General features: G+C 40.7%; 1 protein-coding gene across 2 annotated transcripts in view; it reads right to left on the reverse strand.

The window, feature by feature from the left end:
• Positions 1-25,506, reverse strand: part of Corin (corin, serine peptidase) — a 218,938-nt gene that overhangs the window by 135,647 nt on the left and 57,785 nt on the right. For both annotated transcript variants that reach the window (XM_042257503.2, XM_006979681.4), the window contains exon 4: positions 9,172-9,379. In XM_042257503.2, coding sequence (XP_042113437.1) covers positions 9,172-9,379 — 208 coding nt within the window. The remainder of the gene's footprint in view (positions 1-9,171; positions 9,380-25,506) is intronic.

The raw sequence follows: 25,506 nt of genomic DNA on the forward strand, positions 1-25,506 counted from the left end.
ACTGTGAGTGGTCAACAGCACCTCAAGTGACTGAAGAAACCTTACGTGTTGTATGAGAGATAGGATGCGTGCTTGGTCTCTGCCTGCACTAGGCATAGAGATGAAGAAGTGTACAAGTGAAGGCTTGTCTTTGCCACTGTCTCCCATCAGAAAAGAGATAGTAGAAGAACTCAGAGTATCACTCACTCACTTTGGTCTGGAACTCTAACAACCAGGACTGTGATTTACCTTGTCTTTATTTGTGATAATCATGGTTCCAGCAGGAAACAGATGACCCACTAAAGTTGGAGCGCTGCCTGGTGTTCAGTGAAAGAGCCACCGACAAAGGCAGGGTTTCCTAACGCTAGCAAGGGTTAAACGCAATGGTCTGGGGCCAGGAGCTGCTGACACCTAAGTTTAAAAAGGAAAGGGGTGATTTCTGCAACTCAGGGAGAGCTGTCCAGGGAAGGCGGCTGCACAGGAGCCATGGCCTGTCATAGAACGATGTCCTCAATCTCTGCCACTTGGCAGAGGGGAACATGAGGTGATCACTAGTCAACATGCCTGTCCTGCAGTCTGATCTCCTACTGCTGGCCCCCCTGGGGTGAGTACCACAGAAACCAGGAATGTAGTCATTGCTGAAACAGTGTCTAGGGGAGAGTTGCAGCAGCGGCATGAAGAAATAAATGAAGACTCGCCAGCACACAGCTGCAGGCCTCAACACCCAATGAGGCCTCGACAACTACTTGGCGTGTGAGTTGGTGGTTCAACTATTATTAGCTTAAAATCTGGTAGGGGTCTTTATAACTCAGAATCAGCAAATGCAGCCATGGCAGGTTTTGTGGGTTGCTGTTTGCATTTGTCTCAGGGGGCTGCTGCAAAAGGACACACTTTAGATGGAAGCAAAATCAGTCACCACCTATGGGGGGAAGAAGTGAGCATAATTTCCATTCAAGTGGAAGTTACTGTCGTGGACTTCTTGAGTCAGAATAAAAAACGATCTCAATATTAAGCTGTCCATCTACAGACTGATTTGCTGACTTATTGATCTCCCACCAATGCGATGTAAGCTCATGAGGCCGATGGTTCCTGGGTATTTTGTTTGCAGCGGTCTACAAGCGGGGACACCCAGGTACCCTGTTGCATGAAGGAGTGAAATATTCAAAGAATGACTTAGGTGCCACTAGGAATAAAGCTGTCGGCAGCAAATGTGGAAGGAGAACCATCACCACAGAGCCTTCTCCCCAGCTGAGTGAGCTGGACAAGGGTTCAAACCTTCCCTGCACCTCCCACGCCAAACTCCCTCTCCCTGAGGACTGCGAAGTCTACACATGCTAGTCAGTCTTTACATCCTTGCCACGTAATAGGAAAATGTCAGTAAGATGGATAAAACACCCACAGGTGGACTGTCTTGTTTATTTGGCAACTTCAGGGTTTCACTCTTAGGACAGAAAAACTCAAAGGAATACCAACAGAAAAAGAAAGGTTGATTTAAGTCAGCAGGAATAACACAAAGCCATGAAGCAACTCCTGAAAGAATATCAAAAACATGCCTTCTATCTGATGGGACACTGGTTATCTTTAGTATTTGGCACATTTACCAAGACCCATGGGATAAGAGATTAACAAATATCAAAAGCAACCTGCAACTGTGACATTACTTTGTAGCAGGAGTCTTCAAAGTTCTTATTAATAAAATCAAACCTGAGGCCAGTTATTGGGGTGAACGCTGGAAGACCAGAGAACAGAACAAGCCACAGCTACTTCACCTCGCCGGATCCTCAGCTGATCTTGTTTCCTCAGACTGGAGACCTCTGAGTCCTCATCCAGAACGGGTCTCAGCTGAAGTGTGCTGCTCAAAACCTAAAAGCTTAACCAGCCAAATTGCTTAACCAGCCAAATGCTTCTAGTTTCTGGTCCTCACGCCTTATATACCTTTCTGCTTTCTACCATCACTCCCTGGGATTAAAGGCTCACTTTCTGGGATTAAAGGCGTGAGTCACCATGCTTGACTGTATCCTTGAACATATGGATTTCTGCCTCTGGAATGCTAGGATTAAAGGCGTGTGCTACCACTGCCTATCCTCATGTTTAATATTGTGGCTGGTCTGTCTCTGACCCCAGATAAGTTTATTAGGGTGCACAATATTTTGGGGAACACAATACAACCATATTACTTTGCAGGTGTTTTGATTTTTTAGTATAATAAAGTGATACCAATGATGAGTCTTCAGGTGAATGGAATCCTAAGTATTATTTCCAAGTTCTAGTCACATGCAGTGAATACCAAGAACTATTGGAGAGAAAAAAAAAAAACCCATGAACTGGCTGAAGTATGAGTGCCCTAGACATTGGCCATAACCTGACAAGGATTTTCAGGAATATTTTTGGTTGACCTAGTTCTCCAGTTTTACAACTTGGTAAAAAATGAAAGCAATCTGGATTATTCAACTGTGCAGTACCTACACTTTGGACCATTTTGAGTCATCAGACAGAGTCTTCCCTAAGTTGGCATTTTAGGCATAATTTTGCAAAGCAAAGTAGCTCCCCAATGTTGCCTGACATGGAGCTGTGCTGTGACTGACCAACAATACAATCAGCTGACAAGGACATACAAGAATAGACTGCTGCTCCCAAGTTAGGAAGGACACCCAAGTAAGTAACCAGAAAGCAGCTAAGAATACTTAGCTGGCGACAGGATCAGAGTCCACTTTCTTTCTTTCTTTGGACATTGATCTATATATATTTTAACATGATTATTTTAATTCTAATTTTTCCATATATACCCAAAGATGACACAATAAGTTCATTAAGATATAATTAAAGTCCTTAGGAAGATAAATTAGCAATGTGCAATTACTCTTTTTAGAAAACAATAGCAAAAGCTTATGGTGATTTAATATATTTAATGAATTTGCCAAAGAATTGTCTAATTCCTATTATACAATTAGAATTTAACACAATGCCAGGGCTGCATGTACACAGGCGACAGTCACAGGCTGTGCTGGGACATAACAGTGCCACACAGGAAGTCTCCTAAAATGATATTCAAAACAAATGTGTTACTTTTCAACTGAAACATCATTGGGAAAGTTCAACTCAAAAATAGTGTGAAAGCACAAGCTGTGCAAATAGTTCTCAATGCTCTTTACACACTTTGTAGTTCTGTGTAGCAAGAAGTTGGGTTTTTCAAAAGCCATCCCAATGTATCATTGGTGCACATCTTGATCACTTCCTGGAAGCATCTCAGGCTTAATTTGTAATATAATAAGGTCCAAACAGGAAAATCCTGGTATCCATTCATCGAAATGTCAAAGTGTGACTGGCCTATAAAAAGCTCCACATAATTGATACCCACAACTTGATGAGTTTGGAAATTATTAACCTGTGAAGCCATCACCATCACCAAAACTCATAAACTCAACCGCTTCCCAAATGTCTCCTTCCTTCTGCTTCTTACACTGTAGAGGAATTTGCTTTGCCCATGACCTTGGGCTATATGGCCCAAAGGAGGCAGGGCTTCCTGCCATTATACGTGACCTCTTATAAGGAGTTGGAAAAGAGTCACATGCCCCTTCTTCCTGCTCCTGGTTTTGAGGTGGGTTCGCTCCCAGTCAGCTCAGAGGACGACTTCTGCTGTCTACTCCATTCTGTATTTGTGAGTGTATTTCCTCAATTTATATCTTAATAAATTCTGTTGCCCATGTAATAGACTCTCATGGATTGATCATAATATTATACAAAAACTAGTGGGTTTCTTTTGGGGCTATGTAGATAAAGAAAACTTAATGATGAAAACAAGGGCCATCACCAGGCTGCCAAGAGAAGACAAAAGAAAACCTGAGGCGTCCAGAGAAAACTTCATTACAGTCAGGACTCAGAGGCCAAACGCTTAATTCGAGAGAAAAGTTTCTAGGCAAGAGGAACAGCATGTGCGTACAAAGGATGCTCAAAAGAGGTTTGTGGTTTTTGAAAAATGGAAAGGACGGTCAGTGAAAGTGGGGCTGGGCCTGTGCCACTAGAGAGGTAAGAAGGGCTTCAGAAGCCATGGCATGGAGCTTAGCTTGAAATCTAAATCTGACAGGAAGCCCAGAAATGACAGAGTCTGGGTAAGGGCACTGTACAGTTTCTTCTAAAATGATCACATGGGAAGTCAAAGGACAGGCAATTACAAGCCAGGAGATGGAAAGGGGGAGGGGGCAATAGAAATCTAGCATCTCTAGTCATGGAATCAAGTTTATATCCACCCAGAAATTCACATACTCCATCAACAACGGGAACCACTACATATGAAGAATTTATCCACCAGATGGTGTAGACTTTCTATAAGCCATAAGAAAGTAGGAGACATAATCAGAACTATAAGTAACTTTGGGATTAGTTTCAGCAAGGGTTGCTCAGAAAGGTTGCTAGTATTTCTTAAATTTATATAATTTTATATTACTAGAAATTTTTACACTTAAAAATTAGTTAGTTATAGTCAAGGCTATGGAAATAGCTCACTCAGGGCTGGAGAGATGGCTCAGAGGTTAAGAGCACTGGCTGTTCTTCCAGGGGTCCTGAGTTCAATTCCCAACAACCACATGGTGGCTCACAACCATCTATACTGAGATCTGGTGCCTTCTTCTGGCCTGCAGGCATACATGCAGGCAGAAAACTGTATACATAATAAATAAATAAACCTTTAAAAAAGGAAGGAAGGAAGGAAGGAAGGAAGGAAGGAAGGAAGGAAGGAAGGAAGGAAGGAAGGAAGGAAGGAAGCGAGCTCAGTCAGTAAAGTCCTTGCCACATAAGCACAGGGACCTGAGTTAAATTCTTAGAACTTGTGTTTTTAAAAAAAAATGGGCATAAGGCCCACACGTTTGTAATCTTAGCACTGGGGAGTGAAAGCAGAGATGCCTGGAGCTCATTGACTGGCCAGCCTGTCTACTCTATGAACTCCAAGCCAATGACAGCCACTGTCTCTGAAAACAAGGCATCTGGCTCCTGAGGAATGACACTGAGGTTGACCTCTGACCTCCTCAAGCAAGCAAGAGTGTACACACACACACACACACCACACTTCTCATTTGAGGAAGTCCATTTACTCCCCAACGCAAACCTATGGGAATCTAGGCTACTATGGGAAATGGCCCTACATTTGAGATAGGATCTTTTTTTTTTTTTTTTTTTTTTTTTTTTGGTTTTTCAAGACAGGGTTTCTCTGCGTAGCTTTGTGCCTTTCCTGGAGCTCACTTGGTAGCCCAGGCTGGCCTCGAACTCACAGAGATCTGCCTGGCTCTGCCTCCCGAGTGCTGGGATTAAAGGCGTGCGCCACCACCGCCCGGCTGAGATAGGATCTTTAATCTCTTGTCATCTACATACATAAAGAATTTTTATTTCCTTGCCCTGGATATTTCTGCTAAAGCCTAGTCACAGATCAGTACTCCTGAGGAGAAAGATCAATAACGAATGCATCAACTTCCTTACTTGAACTCATCAATTTACAAGTAAGGACCTTCCCTGCAATGTAGTAGAAAAGTTGAGTCAGGTGATGAGAAGTCAGTATGGTTTCCAGAGAATCTTACAGAAGCTAAGTCAAGGCTGACATTAACATCTTCTCGGGGCCAATGAAATTACAGGCCAACTGTGTGAAGGAGGTAGGAGAAGGGGACAGTCACCCATCAAAAGCAAAGACTTGGGGTGTATTTCATATGCCAGAAGGTCATCTACATCTAACACTCTTTCAGCTCACCAATATTTTCTTGCTAGCTACTTGATATTTTGAGGCAATACCTTCTATCCTATATACTTTAGAGCCATTCCAATAGTTATCAGTTAAAATTTTATAGTTTTAAATATGCTTCACTGTATCTAGATGTCTCTCTGCCTTTCAACTAGCCTGTGTTGTAGTACATGTCAACACACATTTGGTCAAAGAAGTCACAGTGTAAAATAAAGACCATTAAAGTCCATTGTTTCAACTTACAATGTAGTTAAATAGCATCTGTGGTCCCAAAGAATCAGGTTAAAAACTATACTGTTTATAAATCCCACCATAATCTTTGAAAATTAAATTTTAAATGTTATTAAATAACTATTTTCTTTAGGCTAGAAAACAAACACTTTTCCTTTATTTGAATAGTGTGGCATATAATAGATGATACAAAATAGTGAAACGCAAGAAAAATATGTTTGACCTTATAATGGTTTTCTACAGGACATTTACTTTGATGAACTTATTTGGCTTATTAAATTAGGTTGCAGTTCCCATACTTACACTAAATGACAGCAGGAAGCACAGTCTATCAGTACAATTATAAAACAAAATATAATAATAATAATAATAATAATAATAATAATAATAGGATGAGTCTCCAAGGAACACTTAAAAAGTAACTGTAAATTATTATTCATTATAACAGAAAATGGAAAACTCTCATATTAGTGCAGTTATCAAAGGATAAATCAGGTCAAGGGGAAAACAAAGGTATCTTAACAGTGCCCTGGAAACTGTGGGCAGCTCAAAAGTGTTTATTCAAGCAGAGACTGAGTTAGAATAAAGAGGATCATCATAATGAACTTAGTGGTTCCAAGACTCTCAATACACTCCCTCTCATTGTCTCTCTGTAGGCATGCATGAATCCACAGAGGAGTTCATCTCAAAGGATATAATGGAAATTCTTGGAAAGTGAACAGAAATGAAATGAGAATCCAGTTCCAAGAAAACCTTTGGAACTTTATGTAATTTTGTTTTAAGCAATGGAGTACTCCATTTATTTATTTATTTGTTTATTTATTTATTTAATTTACTTACTTGTTTGCTTATTTATTTACTTACTTATTTTTGCAATTCTTCACACATAGCATATATTTTAGATGTGCTTTTTTAGCCAGGCAGTGGTGGCACACACCTTCAATCCCAGCACTCAGGAGGCAGAGGCAGGTGGATCTTTGTGAGTTCAAAGCCACCCTGGTCTGCAGAAGGAGTTCCTGGACAGCCAGAGCTATGCAAAGAAACCCTGCCTCAAAGGGGGGAAAAAAGCACTTTTTTTTTGTGGTCTCCACCTCATTCATTCTACATGTCCTTCACAAATCACCACTTTATAGTTATTGCTAACATTTACGGAGCTCTCTCTAAGAGCCAGGCAGTGTCCCAAGCCCCATGTGTCATTAAATCCTCACATGAATTTTGTAACCTAAGTATAACTATTATTTCTCTTTCGTGGATCCGGAGGTCATGGCACACAGCTCCCTTAGCATGTTTTCCCAACCACTGCCTCTAAGAAAGAGGTCCACATCTTAATTTCTAAAACTGGGAATGTCACCTCACTTGGAGACAGGGTTTTTGTGGATATAATTAAAGATCTTGAGGTGAAGCTATTATCTTAGGTTTTGTGGATGAACTCTGAATCTAATGACAGCATCTTTATAGGACACAGAAGAGGAAGAGATGCAGACAGCCAGGGGATGCTCTGTGATGGCAGAGGCAGAAACTGGAGAGACATGGGCACATGACAAAGGAATAGAAATAATAGGAAGCTAGCAAAGGGAAAAATGGACTCTCCCCATAGAGTCCTGAGAACCAGACAGCCCTGCAGACTCCTGGACTTTCATCCTTCAGAACTGTGGGAGAAGACACTTTTGTTATTTAAGCCACCCAGCAGGTGGCAATTGGTTAAAGCCATCCAAGAAAACCAGTTCAACCACCAACTGTGTTGCCACAGTCTGGGAAAATAAAGCATCTCTTGATGACCATTTTTTTTTTCTTTTCTTTTCTTTTGTCCTTTTTTCTTTTCTTTCTTTTTTCTTTTCTTTTTTCTCTTTTCTTTTTTCTTTTTTCTTTTTCTTATTCTTTTTCTTTTCTTTTCTTTCTTTCTTTTTTTTTTTTGTAGCACAGGGCATGAGGCAAGCACTGTGTCTCTGACTCACATCCACAGCCCACACAAGCATCCCCTATTTTAACCCACAAGAAACATCAATTCCAGCTTCTCGTTCTGTGTGCCACGAAAGCCCCTCTGTGCCTGACTCCTTGATAATTCAAGTTGCGCTGAATTCTGCACATGCTCACATTCCTTTATTTCTACAGTTCAACATCTACTGCCCCTGCTCTACCTCAGATCGATGGCAGTGCAGCATCTTGCAATTAAAATAACAGGTGCTTTCCTGGAACATCTTTTGCTTGTGTTTCACACATAATTTAAGCAGTGTGTAAAATACGTACTTCAATTATCACAAATAGCATGTGATGTACCACACTTGAAAAATGAGATGTGTCCTACTACCTACTATTACTATTCTGAAAAGCTCCTAACATTTCAATACAGAAAGTAATTGAAGTTGTATTGAATAGGTTCTTAGCATATGTTTTGAAATTCTCCAAATACACATTTAGTGCTTCAAATAACCATGGCATTCTTTGGGTTGATTGACTGCTGTTGAAAATTATTTCTATCATATTGAATAGCCTCTGCTTGTCCCTCCACATCTAGTCCTCCACCCCAGCACTGGGTCCTCAGGTTGATGAGAAGAACCATCTAGAATGTCATTCATAATTGATTTAAATATGATTTGGGACTTCTTAGCTGATGATGTTCAATGAGGTTCTGGATCTCATCCATTGCACTGGATGTCTTTGTCCCCTGTTAGTGAATAAATTCTCTGGCAGAAAGGATGATTGGAGAAGGAGGTTGGGATATTTATTCCTTCTCCTCTGTCTCTGCCTTGGGTCACAGCACCAGCAGTCTGGAGACCCCTCCACCCATAGCTGCGAATTTCCAATGGCTTCGAGCCTTTTCTTCTCTTTAAGCCTTTGTTAGAACTACACCCTCTCATCATGAGATCTTAGTGCTTCTCTTCATTTAATTGTTCTCTCCCCCTCCCCATACCTCCATAAACAGTCTCACCAATAAACATTTCAGCTATCCATTTGGGTGCATTTTTTTTCTTCTAACAGACTCTCATTGAAACAGCAATTGAGTGTCCTCCCGATAGCATCAACTAATATACAAATAATTTCTTCCAACAAATAAAATCTGTATTTTCTACGTACATTCATTTCAGAGACTTGCAGTTAGCTATGACATGTGTGGGTCCTTTCTCCCCCTAAAAGCAACAAAAATGAAAAATAGTAACAGGACGGTCTGTTCCTCTTGGACACTTGTCCCTAAGATAACTGGGCTCTTATCATTGCATGATTTGGTTCCAAAGTACCTGTCATCACCATCAACGATGCACTCAGGGAAGGCAAGGCTGCAGCCAAAGAGCAGGATATGTTGATAGCAACTGAGGCGATGGAGGTTCATAAAGAACTTGAGGAACTTCTCCATGTCCATGGTTTTGACAATTGGCAAAAGAGGTGTGAGGGTGCTGTGGTAGGGAAGAATCTGACACTGGCTGTGAGTGATGTTCATGCAGGCACCTGGGAAGCAGAGACAGCTACATTTAGAAGTCACATAAGAAATCTATGTGTGTAAGCTTATGCAATATGACAGGTTAATGAGTTCACAATGCAACATGTATTTCATATTACAGTACAACTTTACTACAGATAACCATGTATGTAAGTATATGCGGGTATAACAATGAAATCAATTTAGTAATGTTTCTAAAGGGAGAGCAGGTGTTTCCTGAGGAAAATGTGGAAAATTTGTGCATAGGGAGCTGCTGTGGACCACTTACCTGGGAAGGACAATATGTATCAGTGTGTTTAAACACCCACATCCTTTGACACTCCAATGCCACTTACAGAATTTATCTTAAGAAAAGAATCATGGTTGTGAATGTAAATTTGTGTACCTGGACCATGTGTAGCTTACTATTTTTCAAAGACAGAAATCCAAGGCTTCAACAGTGGAGATCGGTTTAAACTATATGAACAGACAATGGAATATATAATTCTAGGTATGTGAGATGCTTTGGAAGACTATTTAATTATATGGAATGGTGGGTATAAACCAATAAGCAAAAACAGCATTTTAGGAAAAAAAAATTGTCTACATAAATACATACAATGACACAGGATCTGCAATCCAGACTACGACATACTTCACAATCGTCTCAGAGCTCTGACCTTGTTTTCTTGCATGGTCAGTTCTGACAGGCAATGTCACATCCACGGCCCAGCCAATTCTTCCACCCCAGAATTTGTATGCTTAGTCTAACATAAATCAAAATATTGATATGGGTTTATGTAATGGAATTTTGAGATACTTTTATTTTTCACTGTATTCTATACGCTTATATGGGTTTAATAACCATTTAATACTTTTAAGTTAAAGTTTGCTGTTGTTATTCATGCAGACAAAATTCACAAGCTTCAGAAATGTAGTGAAACAGTTAACCTTCTTTCAATGGAGGGAAAGAAATAGGCAGGGAAATTCAACAAAATGGGAACATCTCTTCTGAGAAATGATGCGACTATCCTCTCCAAATGGAAGGCTAACTCCATGTTCACAAAGTTAGTGTCGACAGACAATCCTGCCAGCTTAGTATGATGACATAACTACACTCTCCACCTGTAACATAAGATGAATGTACCCTCTAGTGCAGACTGCACACTCTTTCAGACTACTTTATAGCTCAGCGTCTACTTTGAAATCTTTCCTTATCCTCTTCCAAGTACATTTCTTTTCTCACTTTTCCAAACTGCTCTGAAAACTCCCCAGGTTCTATAGGAAGCCCATCCCCCAAATGACCAGACTGTAGCTATTAGATCAAAGAGCCCCATGCTTCTTCAAAAGACACCATCCTCCATTTTTAGACAATATTCATGGATCACTGAAATGTACTGATCTCAGTGGTGCAAGATCAAACCATGGTTTCCACTTTCGAAGACAACTGGAAATAGATGTCTCTGCACACCAGAACCTTTAGCATAAACATGACAAAGAAGTTTAAGCCATAGCACTTTCCTGTACCTCCCTATCTTCAAAATACAAAATAAATAGACTTGCAGAACAAGGACTGTTCAAATGGATAATAGGACATAAATACACACACATTGCAGAGATGGAACATTTTGGACAGGCTTCATGAAGATATCACTCAAGTTATTTGGGAATGAAAGTTAAAACACACTTCAGTGTAAAAAAAAAAAAAACATTGTAGATAGGAAGGGCAGGGAGACAGAGCAGCCACCATTATGTGCATGATGCTATGATCAAGTTTCTTTGAAAGAACTGACAATAAATGTTTCTCCATCAAAAGATAAAATGATTTACAGAAAATCTAGACATGAGCCATTTGCTGAGAACCAGCTTGGTACTTAGAAGTAAAAGAGGCGCTCAGAACTTCTGGGTCACAGCTATCTCACTTTTACAGCCAGAGAACAGACATTTGGCTTATATTACATACAAGGGAACTCAGTTTCAGAAGACGAAAGCCTTCCTGCCTGGACATCCATGAAGACCAAATGTTAGATCTGAGACTTGCAACTTCTGAGTAACTTCTACCTGGAGGCACACCAGGGTTACTATACTAAAAATAGTTCCCCAAAACTAATCCTTAATGGCCTAAGAGAGGAAAAGGTTAAAAAGAATATATAGCAATGTTCTTTTTTACTTTTTTTTTCTTTTTTGGTTTTTTGAGACAGGGTTTCTCCGTGGAGTTTTGGTGCCTGTCCTGGATCTTGTTCTGTAGACCAGGCTGGCCTTGGAACTCAGAGATCCGCCTGGCTCTCATCTGCCAATCCATTTTCTGTTGCTGATAACAGCATACAATAGAGTAAGTAAATTATGAAGAAAAGAAGTTTGTTTCATCCCATGGTCAAGTGGTCACATGGTAAGGGCCTTCCTGTTGTGGGTACTCGCTGCAGAATTCTGTGGTGGTATGGAGTATCACATGGAGTCATTTGCTACTTTCAGCCTCTCTGATTCTTCTTATAAAGCTCCCAATTGCAGAAAGGGGATCTCACCCTCATGACATCATTTAATCTTAAACGACTTCCCAAAGATGCCACATCCAAATGCAGTAGTGCATTTTTTTCTTTTTCTTTATTTCTTCTTTTTTTTTTCCTTGATCTTTTTCTTGAGACAGGGTCTCACTAGGTAGCCCAGAGTAGAAGTCGTGATTCTCCAGCCTTAACCTCTCAAGTGCTAGAATCACAGGTGTGTTCCATCTTGTCAGACCAATGTGATTTCTTTTTTTTTTCTTTTTATTATATTTTTATTATATAAAACAATTTGTATTTTTTCTTTTTATTATATTTTTATTATATAAAACAATTTTTATTTTTTCCTTTTATTTTATTTTACAATACCATTCAGTTCTACATAACAGCCACAGATTCCCTTGTTCTCCCCCTTCCTGTCCCCCTCCCCTTCCCCCCAGCCCACCCCCATTCCCACCTCCTCCAGGGCAAAGCCTCCCCCAAGGACTGAGATCAACCTGGTAGACTCAGTCCAGGCAGGTCCAGTCCCCTCCTCCCAGATTGAGCCAAGCGTCCCTGCATAAGTCCCAGGTTTCAAACAGCTAACTCATGCAATGAGCCCAGGACCTGGTCCACTGCCTAGATGCCTCCCAAACAGATCAAGCCAATCAACTGTCTCACCTATTCAGAGGGCCTGATCCAGTTGGGGGCCCCTCAGCCTTTGGTTCATAGTTCATGTGTTTCCATTTGTTTGGCTATTTGTCCCTGTGCTTTATCCAACCTTGGTTTCAACAATTCTCGCTCATATAAACCCTCCTCTTTCTCCCTAACCACCTGGGGGCCTAGCTATGGATGTCTGCATCCAGATTCCTCAGTCCTTGGATGGGGTTTCTGGCACAACTATTAGGGTGTTTGGCCATCCCATCACCAGAGTAGGTCAGTCCCGGCTGTCTCTCAACCATTGCCAGCAGTCTTTTGTGGGGTTATCTTTGTGGATTTCTGTGGGCCTCTTTAGCACTTTGTTTCTTCCTTTTCTCATGTGGTCTTCTATTCCTTGTTATCCCTCTCTGTTCTTGATCCAGCTGGGATCTCCCGCTCCCACAGGCTCTCTTTCGCTCGACCCTCGCCCTTCATTGCTCCCACTCATGTCCAGGTTGTTCATGTAGATCTCAGCCATTTCTCCGTCATTGGGCAATCCTCGTGTCTTTCTTGGGGTCCTGTTTTCCAGGTAGCCTCCCTGGTGATGTGAGTAGCAGTCCAGTCATCTTTGTTCCACATCTAGTATCCTCCTATGAGTGAGTACATACCATATTTGTCTTTTTCAGTCTGGGTTACCTCACTCAGGATGATTATTTTCTAGATCCATCCATTTGCCTGCAAACCTCATGATGTCATTGTTTTTCTCTGCTGAGTAGTATTCCATTGTGTATATGTGCCACAATTTATTTATCCATTCTTCAGTTGAAGGGCATCTAGGTTGTTTCCAGGTTTTGGCTATTACAAACAATGCTGATATGAACATAGCTGAGCAAGTGCTCTTGTGGTATGATTGAGCATTTCTTAGGTATATGCCCAAGAGTGGTATAGCTGGATCTTGGGGGAGATTGATTCCCAATTTTCTAAGAAAGCACCATATTGCTTTCCAAAGTGGTTGTACAAGCTTGCATTCCCACCAGCAGTGGTTTCTAATACACAAGCTTGTGGGAACTCACAAACTCTAGACCGACAGCTGTGGAGCCTGCACGGGACCGAACTAGGTCCTCTGCGTGTGGGAAACAGTTGTGTACCTTGGTCTGTTTGAGGGGGCTCTGGCAGTGGGATCAGGATCTATCCCTGGTGCATGAGCTGGCTTTTTGGAGCCCATTACCTATGGTGGGATGCCTTGCTCAGCCTTGATGCAGGGAGGAGGAGCTTGGTCCTGCTCAACTGAATGTACCAGACTTTGTTGACTCCCCATGAGAGGCCTTACCCTTTTGGAGGAGGGGATGGGGAGTGGGGAAGAGAGGGAGGAGGGAGGGGAGCGGGAGGAGGGAGGGGAGCACGAGGAGGGAGGGGAGCACGAGGAGGGATGGGAGCAGAGGGAACTGTAGTTGGTATGTAAAATGAAAAAGAAATTTAAATAAATTTAAAAATGTGGATAATGCTTTCAAACCATAACAGCCTGAATTTACATAAATATCAAATGTACTCACATATTCCCATTACATCTTGTGGTTTTTATTATATCATTTTCTTCAAGGATTATCACCTCTTAAATCTATACACTTGGTAGTAGACCATATTTGGAACTAAGATAACCAAAAGATCATTCTTTATTCAAAGAAGATATTGACACTGAAAGGTCATTTGAAAAATACAAGATAGAAAAATGATACTGTTATGGATTATAGTACATGTATGGCAATATGAGTTTTATACACACACACACACACACACACACACCACAACCCTAAGAGAGACCTATTCTCAAGAAGTGATTAAGACTATAATCTTAAACATCTCAAATAACTTATATAGACAAAAGTAACAGTGTCTTATATCCCACAACTAATTTTCCAAAGCACAATCACATCATAAAATTCAAGTCTAACACTACAGCATGTATGTTCTCATTACGAATGAAGAAGCTACAGCTTCCATAAATATGTAGTTAGATAGAAATATAATGGATGGAGAGACAGACAAATAGGCAGACAAGATAACAAAAAATGACTCAGAGAAACATAGAGGGCCAGTAACAGGAATGAGGCTGATAATTAGAAACCCTACCCTTTGGCACATTTCCTCATTGTCCATACCTGTCCCTAGCACAGCAAACACTGAAGAAACATTACAGGGAAAGAACGTAATGTGCGGTGAATGAGAATGAAGGCTTTAGTGAGGAAGAACCCATGTTGATGGTAAAACCATGCATAAATTCTAGGTTGGCAGACAGCACCTAGGAGGGCAGTGCTGGTCAGTACGATGACCACAGACTGCTTTATAATTGCAAGTGACATGGAAAATTGTAAAACTTAAGGTTGGGCAAGAGCACTCAACAAACCTAGCCAAGAATCCACCCATGGCCAACAAATATAAAAAGGAATTCTTTTCTAAGGCTACTAACTGCAATCTTTTATGTGCAGACAATTGTGTTTATTTCTCATTATTCCTCCTGCCTCAACATGTGGGTCAAATATTATTTTTTCCTAGAATGCCCCATTGTCTCTGAAACATGCATTGTGTGTGTACACATTCTCACCAGCAGAAATTTATTTCCTAAGCCAGCACCACGCTGTGCACCATGAAAAGTCACTCCTCCATAGGGATGAGAATCAGCCTTTTAAAAATGGGCTCATTGATCGTTACTACTACATCAAACTTTATTTTCAAAGAAAAAGCAGGGGGCATTTTTCTTTCCTGAGAACTTAGGAGTGAGTCTCATGGAAATTAGAGGTCGGGTCTGACGCATAAGAACACATATAAAATAGAGTGGATATAATTGGCCTTAGTGTTCCTTTTAGACATTATTGTTTGATTATTATAGTTATTCTTGAAGAATAGTTACCTCGAATGCAAAACTGGGGTGGAGAATCTGAAAAACAGACCCAGAGGAAGAAAACCGTTGCCTGATACAAGGTGTTCCTGGTGAACTGTTGATTCTCGCTGGTGCCTCAATTCTGAAATACTGCCTCTAGTTAGAAATGATTCCGTGACAGTGGTTAGAATATGCACTGACTAATAGAGAGTGTCCCATTCCAGAGGATGCTAACCTGGGAAAGCACGGTGCACCTGATAGCTATGCTCCTGATTTGGGAGCATTGCTTTCAGAACCCAACATAGTGGTTTTCTAGGTCATATTGAGGTTGTCCCTGCTGGGATCTCATTGATTTAGATAGTAGGATTTCAATGCTAGACTTAGAAACTATAGGTGGGTCTTCTGTAGAAGTTTTCTTTGTATTCATTTGCAACACGAATTCTAAACAGTTTTATAATAATAATTTAAAAAAACCTAGAGCCTGATATTAGGGTGAATGCTGAAAGATCAGAGAGACAAAGACACAAGCCATGTCTTACCTCTAGGACTCCTCAGCTTGAAAAAGCCTCAGCCGAAAGAACTTCTAGCTGAATAAGGCTTTAGTTCCTGTCTCCTCACACTTTATATACCTTTCTCTACCCAGTGATATCACTTCCTCCCTAGTGCTGGGAATAAAGGTGTGTGTGATACCCAAGCAAAGGCATGAGATTTCAAGTGCTGGGGTTAAAGGTATGTGCCACCACTGTCTGGTGCTGTGGATAATTGATTGATAAATAAAACACTAATTGCCCAGTAGCCAGGCAGGAAGTACAGGCAGGACTAGTAGAGAGGAAAATTGAGAGAATAGGAAGGCAGAGAGGAGGAGACACCAGCCTGCCATCCAGGGAGCATCATGTAAAGGCAGCAGGTAAAGCCACGGAACACGTGGCAACATATAGATTAACAGAAATGGGCTGAGTATAAGAGTAAGAGCTAGACAATGGTAGGCCTGAGCTAATGGCCGAGCAGTTTAAACAATATAAGTGTCTGTATGTTTATTTTATAAGTGGGCTATGGGACTGTGGGGCTTGGTGGGACCCGAAGAGAAAAACTTTAGCTACAGTCTGGTTCTCCTAGACTGAGTCAATCTCATGTAGTCCAGGGTGGCTTTGAACTGACAGAGATCCAGACAGATCTCTTCCTCACAAGTGCTGGGATTACAAGTGTGTGCCACCACTGCCTGACCTCTATGTCTAATCTAGTGTCTGGCTCTGTCCTCTGATCCTCAGGCAAGCTTTATTAGGGTACACAATTTATCACCACATTTATTTGCAAATTTTAAGTGCTATATTATCGGGAGTTAGAGAGAGTCAAAATTCTTATGTATTTGACTATTTTAAATACAAAATAAGAATAGACAGTTAACTTGTCTAAACCAGCATAGATGACCTAAGGTTCTCTGTAACTAACCTTAAAATGATAATCGTCTGGGCTGGAGAGATGGCTCAGAGCTTAAGAACATGGGCTGTTCTTCCCAAAGACCAGGGGTTCAATTCCCGGGACCACACGATGGTCCCCAACTATCTATAACTCCATTTGCAGAGGATCCCATACCTCTTGGTCTCCAAGGACACCAGGTATACAGATGGTGCATAAATCTACAATTAGGCAAAACACTCATATGTATAAAATAAAATAAATTAATCTAAAAAGATTAAGAAATAATGATGAGATTCATGGCTGGCCTGGACTGTCTGAGAAGAAAATCTGAGAGTTTTTGGGAGGGAGAAGTCCAGATTCACTTCCTAGACACTTGGCACTGGGTTTTTCTATTTTATCAATAACATTCTTTTTCTTTTTTAATCACAAATTATCTCATTTTTATCAATGCAACGTATTATTAGTGTATTTCATTTGTCTTGCATTTATTTCAACAGTGCTTTCTTTTAAATGTTTCTTCAAATTAAATAAAATCTGGGTTTTTTTTTAAATAAAATCAAAGTGGTAACAAAACCACAGTAAATATGTAATGCTATCACTTGACAGGCAGGAGCTGTTCAAATTAAAAATAATGAAAAAAATCTGCTTTCTAGAGAATTTTGCTCTCTGCTGTCTAATACCTTATAGGAAGCCTGGGTGGGGCTTCCAATTGCCTTGATACAATTGCACATTTAATTAGAGGACTACTAGTCTAAACTTCACCACACCAGGAGAGGAGATTGTATCACAGACCATTGCTTTGCCCTAATTTGCCCCAAATGCATTTGAAGTCGTGGTTTCGCCTCACAGATCTCCCCTGGCAATGGCCCTGCATGTGTTTGCCCTGTCTCCAAGGCCTTCGGATCTGGGAGGTTAAGAAGCTAAGCTCTTTGTACACAGGCCTACTCAGTGGTTTGGGGAGAAAGTCATGGCAGGACTGGCCTTTCCAAAGTTTCCTTTGGTTCCTCTCTTAAAGTTTGTTGTTCATTTTGATGCTACTTCCCACATGGTCTTCAGTCCTTTGTGGGGTGGCACTGTTGTGAACACTCTCACATTCACTTCTGTCCGTGTATTTTTGTGCTCAGTATTGACTGAGCGACGATAACCCTCCCAGTATTGTCCTCAGCCCATTCTCAGGCACTCGTTCATTTGCTCTGCCTACAACTCATTATCTCAGATTCACAGCTGAGGAAACACGGAGGGGTCATTTCCCTGACAGTCTACAGAGCTGGTCAATGACAAGGCTGGACTCTAACTCGATCTACCTCACCCCAGGCTCAAGTGCCTTCCCACCAGCAGCTGTCTCCTAGCCCAAGCATCTTCTCAACTAATCTGTGTCAACTCTGCAGAGCCCCATCTACCACAGCCCCACATACCATGGGTCAGATTTCCACAGAGGTCTCTCTCCTCACATGACAAATCCTTATTGTACTCCCAGTGCATGCCAAGCACTTCTCCAGCCACAAATAAACTGGCAAGAAGCAAGCAAAATCCCTGCCTGGAAACTGTTGTAGTCTGGGGGGAGAGGCGATTAAAAAAAAAACAAATACACATAAATATAAAGTACCTAGCTTATACGATGAGACACATGCCCATGATCCTGCTGCTCAGAAGGAACCAAACAAGGGACACACCTCGCCAGGGAGAGATGCACACCCACAACCAGCTTATTCTTACTAAGAATGAACTGAGGACTATTCATAGTCAGAATCAACAATTAATTATGTAATTGATGAATCTGGGAGGTTTTGCACAAAGAGCTCTCATGCGTTAGTATCTGGCAACAGTCGACAGCACAAAAGATCGTGGGGACCCCTGTCCTGCAGACGGGCCACTGTCCTGCAGACGGGCCACTGTCCTGCAGACGGGCCACTGTCCTGCAGACGGGCCACTGTCCTGCAGACGGGCCACTGCAGACTTACACAAAAATACATCTGCAAGGACATCTGTCCAGCAGCCATTTCTTTCAATTTAGTCCTCATGTAGTCACCCTTGTAGAGCTAAGCACTGGAGTCAAGGATTATTATTGCAAAATATGGAATCCCTATTTCAACCAAAAAAAAAAAAAAAAAAAAGGTTCCCCTTGCCTCCACCTCTTCGACTACACATAGTTCATTCACTATGGCAGGTATATTTCCATAGCAGGGCTCTGCAGTTCACAAATAAACTTAATGACTATTTGGAGAAACTCTGATTATTATTTGAACTGACAGCTTTAAAAGCAAAATTCCTCCTCCAAGAAATATACCAGAACTAACTATTCAAGCAGCAAAAAATGTAAGATGCCGAAGCCAAAAGAAGCAACTTGACCCAGCTCTTTGTTTTTCTGTGAAGTTACAGTCGCATTCAAACGTTTTGCTTTCTGTACTCTGTCTTCATTGTTCCTATGATGATACTTAAGTTGTCGTCGTCTACTATTTACTGGGGATTTGTAGTCATCAAATGAGATCATCAAAAGGGAGCAATTCCCTTTTTGCCACCGGCTTAATCATAGCAGCCAAACTGCCCTTGAGGGGGAAGAGGCCACAGCAGAGGCCTGACTCGGGAAACTAACCTTTTCAGACAACAAACATATCCACGAGCATCCCATTTTAAAGTGCTCCTGCATCTTTTCACAATATGTCAAGCGTTATCTTCATTATAGCATGAGCAAATACCGACCGGTATACCTCAACTTCATGAAGTTAGGTTCGGCTAAATCCATTGAAAATTGCAAATATCAGCCAGGCCTGCTGGCACAGTCTGTAACTCTCTAGATACCCAGGAGACTGAAGCAAGGGAAACACAAGTTCAAGGCCCACCTGGACTACAGAAGGAGCTCACGGCAAGCCTAACTTAATGAGATCCTGTCTCAAAGTAACAAGTGAAAAAATACTAAAAGAGGGCTGAGGAATAGCTCAATAATAGGGTATTTATCTGGCATGTGTGGGGCCCTAGGAACCACTGGCAGTACAAAAACAGAAGAAGAAGGAGAAGAAGAAGGAGAAGAAGAAGAAGAAGAAGAAGAAGAAGAAGAAGAAGAGGAGGAGGAGGAGGAGGAGGAGGAGGAGGAGGAGGAGGAGGAGGAGGAGGAGGAGGTCATCTGTATCCATTGTGTGTAATGTAGTAGTGAGGAACTGGCACCAGACGTTTGCCCGTGTGATCAGGTGGCTGACTGGGAGTTGAGGTTTTGCAACTGCTAAGAATCCCAGGAGAACAGGGTATCACACTCTGCCAAACCGGGAGAACATCACAGTTCCAAACTCAAAGTAGAGCGTCCACTGACCACATGCCAAAGAAATGGAAGACAACCAACTATCAGTTGGTTGGTCATTTATTCCCATTACCCTCTCACATCAGAGTAATCCCTTTTTCTCTAGAATGTCACAGGCATACACCTCATAGTTATTCAATGAACATAAGATGAAATTGAATTAGCCAAACTCTTGGCTTCAAAAGACTTTTGATTGAATGGTAGGGATGTAGCTGTAGAAAATCATTATCTCTGAGACCCCATGGCCTTGCTGTTGCTGACTAACATTACAGCTATTGTTTTTAATAACCCTAGACGTCTTGATAGTGTATGGGGTGCCCCCATGCTGTTCCTTCCATAAGATCTATATCTGAGAGGCAGGCAGATCTCTGTGAGTTCAAGGCCAGCCTGGTCTACAGAGCGAGTTCCAGGGAAGGCACAAAACTACACAGAGAATCCCTGTTTTAAAAAAAGAAAGCTCTATTTCTGTCTTCAACTACCCTCTGGACAGTAGCTCTGTAGTTGAGAGGGGAGCCTCTCTTCTTTGTCTCTAAAAAGCTACACTGTGATCTTTTGTCATTCTCATTGGCTTTAGCAGGAGACCTCACCACAGTAGGAGGAAGAAAGCTGTTCTCATCAACTTCAAAGGTGGGAGAAACATGAAGAGATAAACACCATACACTGTAATGCTACAGAGCACCTTGAGGACGATGTGGGTGCAAAGGATAGATCTAAGTAACAACAGTAGAAGACTCTGTAAATTCTTGGTCTTAGGTAAAAACCTGTTGCTCTGAGTTTGAGAAAGAGACCACTAACAATGCTGGGAGACATCCGTCTCTAAAAACATCAGTATTAGCTACTTTTCTCTTTTCAGTGGCAAAATGTCTGGCAAGAAGCAACTTGAGGGAAGAGGGGCATGCTTGTGTAACATGATTGAAGTTCTGGGTTCAAACTCAGAACTGAAACTCTGCCACCTGCAGCAACATGAGTGAAGCTGGAAAACACTGTGCTAAGTGAAATAAGCCAGGCACAAAAAGAAAACAAACTTATGATTTCTCGTATTAGGGCTGGAGAGATGCTCAGAGCTTAAGGGTACAGTCTCCTCTTCCAGAGGACCAGTTTTGATTCCTGGCATCCACGTGGTAGCTAACACTTAAGCATAGTTCCTGTTCCAGAGTATCCTTCTGGCCTCCCAGCACTAGGGACACACATGGTACACAGACATATATGGGAACATACCTACACATAAAATAAAATAATAATGATTTTTTTTCAGTATTTTTAAAAACCAAAGTAGTATTGTTCTCGACATGGGCTGAAGTAGGAGGAGATCATTACTAGGAGGTGTGGGTTTTAAAGGGCACCAAATCTCAGTTAGACGGGAAGGATGAATGTGGAGGGTCTATTGTACAACACTGTGAGTAGAAGCACTAATCATGTGTTTCACACTTTGAAAACTCTTCAAAGACGCCTTGTGCATGCTCTCAGAAGAAATAAATATTACCTGTCAAAAAGAGACCTAGATAATATAACAACGGCTGTTCCTTGTCTTTCATATGAAAGCAACAGGACTTTACATTGAGGGGGAAATGGGTTGCAAGTCCTCCCTATGGACCAATTAGACAGCAGGGCTTAGAGTCTACTTCTGGCTGTACGGCAAAGTCAACCCAGGTCAGAAATACACCAGTTGAATGGAATGGTGAAGGTCATCCTCTACACTCAATAACTTACACAAAGGGGAACATTCTGCCAGAGTCATTTCTGAGACCAGCCAATTTGAAAGGATTTTGTGTCCTCAGAACATTAACAAAAGAGATGATGTCTTGATTCTGAACATCTATGACCCAAATATAAGGGCACCCACATTTGTAAAAGAAACATTACTAAAACTTAAATTACACATAGAACCCCATACAAAAATAGTGGGAGATTTTAACACTCTGCTCTTACCAATGAGCAGGTCATCCAGACAGAAACTAAACAGAGAAATAAGAGAACTAACAGATGTTATGACTCAAATGGATCTACCAAATAGCTTCAGAACATTTTACCCAAACACAAAAGAATATACCTTCTCAGCACCACATGGAACCTTCTCCAAAATTGACCTTCCCAACTTCCTAAGGTGGTCAAAGTTCCATGCATACAAGGCTGGCCTCCCATTTGTTATAGTTCGAAAGTAAAGGCCCTGTTCAATTGTTTGACGACATACACATTATAACTTTTTAAATTTACCAATACAATGGTTTGTTAGAAAACTCGAAATTCTGTAGAAAAAGTCTGGAGCCTATAAGTCATAATGGATTTGGTTTTGGATGAACTGAATCTGAAGTATCTAGGGAGTTTCTCAGAGATGTGAACTTTCAAAGCCTATTTGGGAGCTACTTTACGAAAAGACATAGATACCAATGGTTTTAGCCAACAGTTCTTATAACAGTGGCTCACAGTAGGCCATGAAGAAAGTGCTACAGTAGAAAACTAATCATTACAGAAGCCCTCCCAGAGACCCAACCACAAAGACGAGTGCAAATGAGATTTTAAAAAAAAGAATGTAAATTTGATGTAATTAAATATGGAAGCTATAAGATAGACTTTTAAACTAAAATATATCTTTACAATTATAATTTAAACTTAATCTTGAGGAAATGAGGTGTTTTTATGGCATTCAAATTGTATAAGATAGCAATATTCTTTTTAGTGAATTAAAGTGGATCACATTTTTTTCCTTCTTTGAACCTATGTATAATTTTTCATTTTCTCTCTCAAACTATAAGTAATGCCTTCAGGTTTCAAGGCAATTACCAGCCACAGTCTGGATGGATGGGGTTTCTATCATACTTAACTTTATGGTCCGTGGAGACAACCCAGAGCTAGTGCCCAACAAATAACTGCAGATAAATAAATGCTTCACAGAATGTTAAACCAAACGCCCCAGAATTGAAATATCTCATAAAATTTGGAAGAGCACACAGGCATCAGAAGATGGTTCCACAGCTTAACATGATTATAAACAAGTGTTCTAAGTCGGTCGACTCAAATACCGCATGCAAACATTAGGTAAGTGATTCAGAGTAGCGAGATAAACGTGCTAACGCAAAAACACACGAGTAGTTTGCATCAAACATGGACAGATAGAAAACTTTGGGTTTGGAAAGTTCACCACCATACTCATTTCAACTACAACTATGTGAAAAGGCTTATTCTCCAAAGACACAAGTAACAGCAAACAGATTGCCATTGATGAGGCTTTTCACTCTCAATACAAAATTATGCAAAACCCAAATCCCTGAGACAGGGATCTGAGTTAGCAAATTGAATGACACGGGCCAAAAAAAATATACACAGTATCAATGTTCTTTCAGAACCAAAAGCAGATTGCTCAGCTTGGGTTGAATTTTCACTTGTTATCTGAGCCTTTGGTTTCTGAAGGATCACTTCCGGCCTTGAGTTTGGCCAAGATTGTTTTTGCACTGCTGATATCAATGTGCTACTGTGTGTTTTTCCATCTAGTTGGATCAAGGATGTTGGGCTGTTCTTCCTAAAGAGGAAGTGATGATGGATCTGGAGAGGAACATTTTGAACCACCAATCTTCTCAGTATGACTAATCTGGCTGTGGGAACATTACCTTTACGGGTATGTGTTACATTGGGGGATATATCAGGATTTGCTTAGGAAAGGGGGTTGGAGGGCAATCCCAGAAATAATAATAATAACAATCTTAAAAGAATAATGTGGATATTGTTCCCTTACCTCTTCCAAAGGCCCAGCTCTGCACATCAAATTACGTTTGCTGTCTCTGGGGGAGATGAGAGGGGCCTAATACAGTACATGGAAAGCAGCTAAAGTTGGGGTAAGGAGGTAAGGAAACAAGGGAGCATTCCTTCTTTCTCACTAGCTGTCCAGGTCTTCACCAGAAATCTGACACCCAAATGGGCATTCAACAGCAAGTTCGCAACAATTACTCAGTAATTCACTTGTTCATATTTAGATGCTTACATTAGTCATTTCTAAATCTCCTAACTGTACTTTTAGCCTGAATAATTTGATTTAATATATAGAAGAGGGCGGACAACTGGTACGCAGTGGAACACGTAAGGGCAGATGTTCATGCAACATGATGATACCAACTCTGCAAGTAATGCTAAGACCTAAAGAGACAGAAGATCCTGGTATGCACAAGCAAATCATTTTCCTCTATCTCAAGCCACCTTCGTCAAAATGCAGACCTTGCCAGTCTGATGAAGGATTTGGGCTGTCTGTAAATCTGTATAAGAGAAAAGTAACATCTCTCTCCTACAATCAATGACTGAAATTTGTGATAATTAAATTATTAACATGGGCAACAAATATAGAAAAAAATACATAGATCATAGATGTTAACAAATCAACATAAAAATGTTGTAGACATCTCAAAATACTATTTCTGTTCATCCCTGTTAGAAAATTATTGCTTTTGACCAGTTACTAGATCTCACTATTTAATACATTAATAAATAAACAGAAATTTGACTATTTAATGGATGTTTTACATTTGAACATTTTAGCGGCTGCATTTTAATATAATTCTCATTATTTTAACTCTGTATGATTTACTTTAGGGCCAAAATATTATTCTGGAAAGGCATTTGCCTTCACCAGAGTGCCAAAGGAGTTCTTGGCATAAAAAAGTTAAGAAAGAAAGTATTATGGGCACATACATAATTAGATATAAACCTCTAGATATTATAGAGGAAATATAAACAAAATTAATAAAATTTAAAGTAATTAACCATTACTTAATATGTTCATTGTTCAGGCAAAACAACCTGAGATGGTGTCTGTAACATAAGTTACATATTCAGGAAGCTTCTACCATGCTGATTCTGGCCAAGTGACTGTGTGGTCACTTTTGTCTATCTGAGCTACTACAAAGGCAACCTTCAAATACATGTACTTCCGTCTTCAGTGGGGAAGAAAATCAGTGTGCGTCATTCCTTTTTTATAGCTACTGAATGATTAAGCAGTATAGCTAAACAGTGATGTAATGGTGCATAGAAACTCAAATGAGCACCAAAACTCCATGGTAACTGTTATAAGTTACTTTGCCAAGTGATCTAGAAGAGGCTTAAATTATTTTATAACCCCTGAAAGGAAAACATATAATAAAGAACACTGTACATAGAATTCTTAGATCACTCTAATATACCCCAAGCCCCAGGCCCAAGAAATTGTCAAGAAAACGACCCAGAACAAGATGGTGTGATGAGGATGAGGATGAGGATGAGGAAGATGATGATGATGATGATAATGACAGTAGTTAGAGGCCTCAATGCCCACTCTTCTTAATGGGTGGAACAACTAGACAGTTAACAATTAGGAAACTAGAGAAATAGCACATTTACACACCCAAAGAAAGCTAGAAACACATACCCAAAGAAAGCTAGAAACACATGCCCACACCACAGATAATCACAGCAGTATAATTCAAGGGC

Source organism: Peromyscus maniculatus, chromosome 10 (assembly GCF_049852395.1).
Source record: "Peromyscus maniculatus bairdii isolate BWxNUB_F1_BW_parent chromosome 10, HU_Pman_BW_mat_3.1, whole genome shotgun sequence".
In the NCBI taxonomy this organism is placed as follows: domain Eukaryota; kingdom Metazoa; phylum Chordata; class Mammalia; order Rodentia; family Cricetidae; genus Peromyscus; species Peromyscus maniculatus.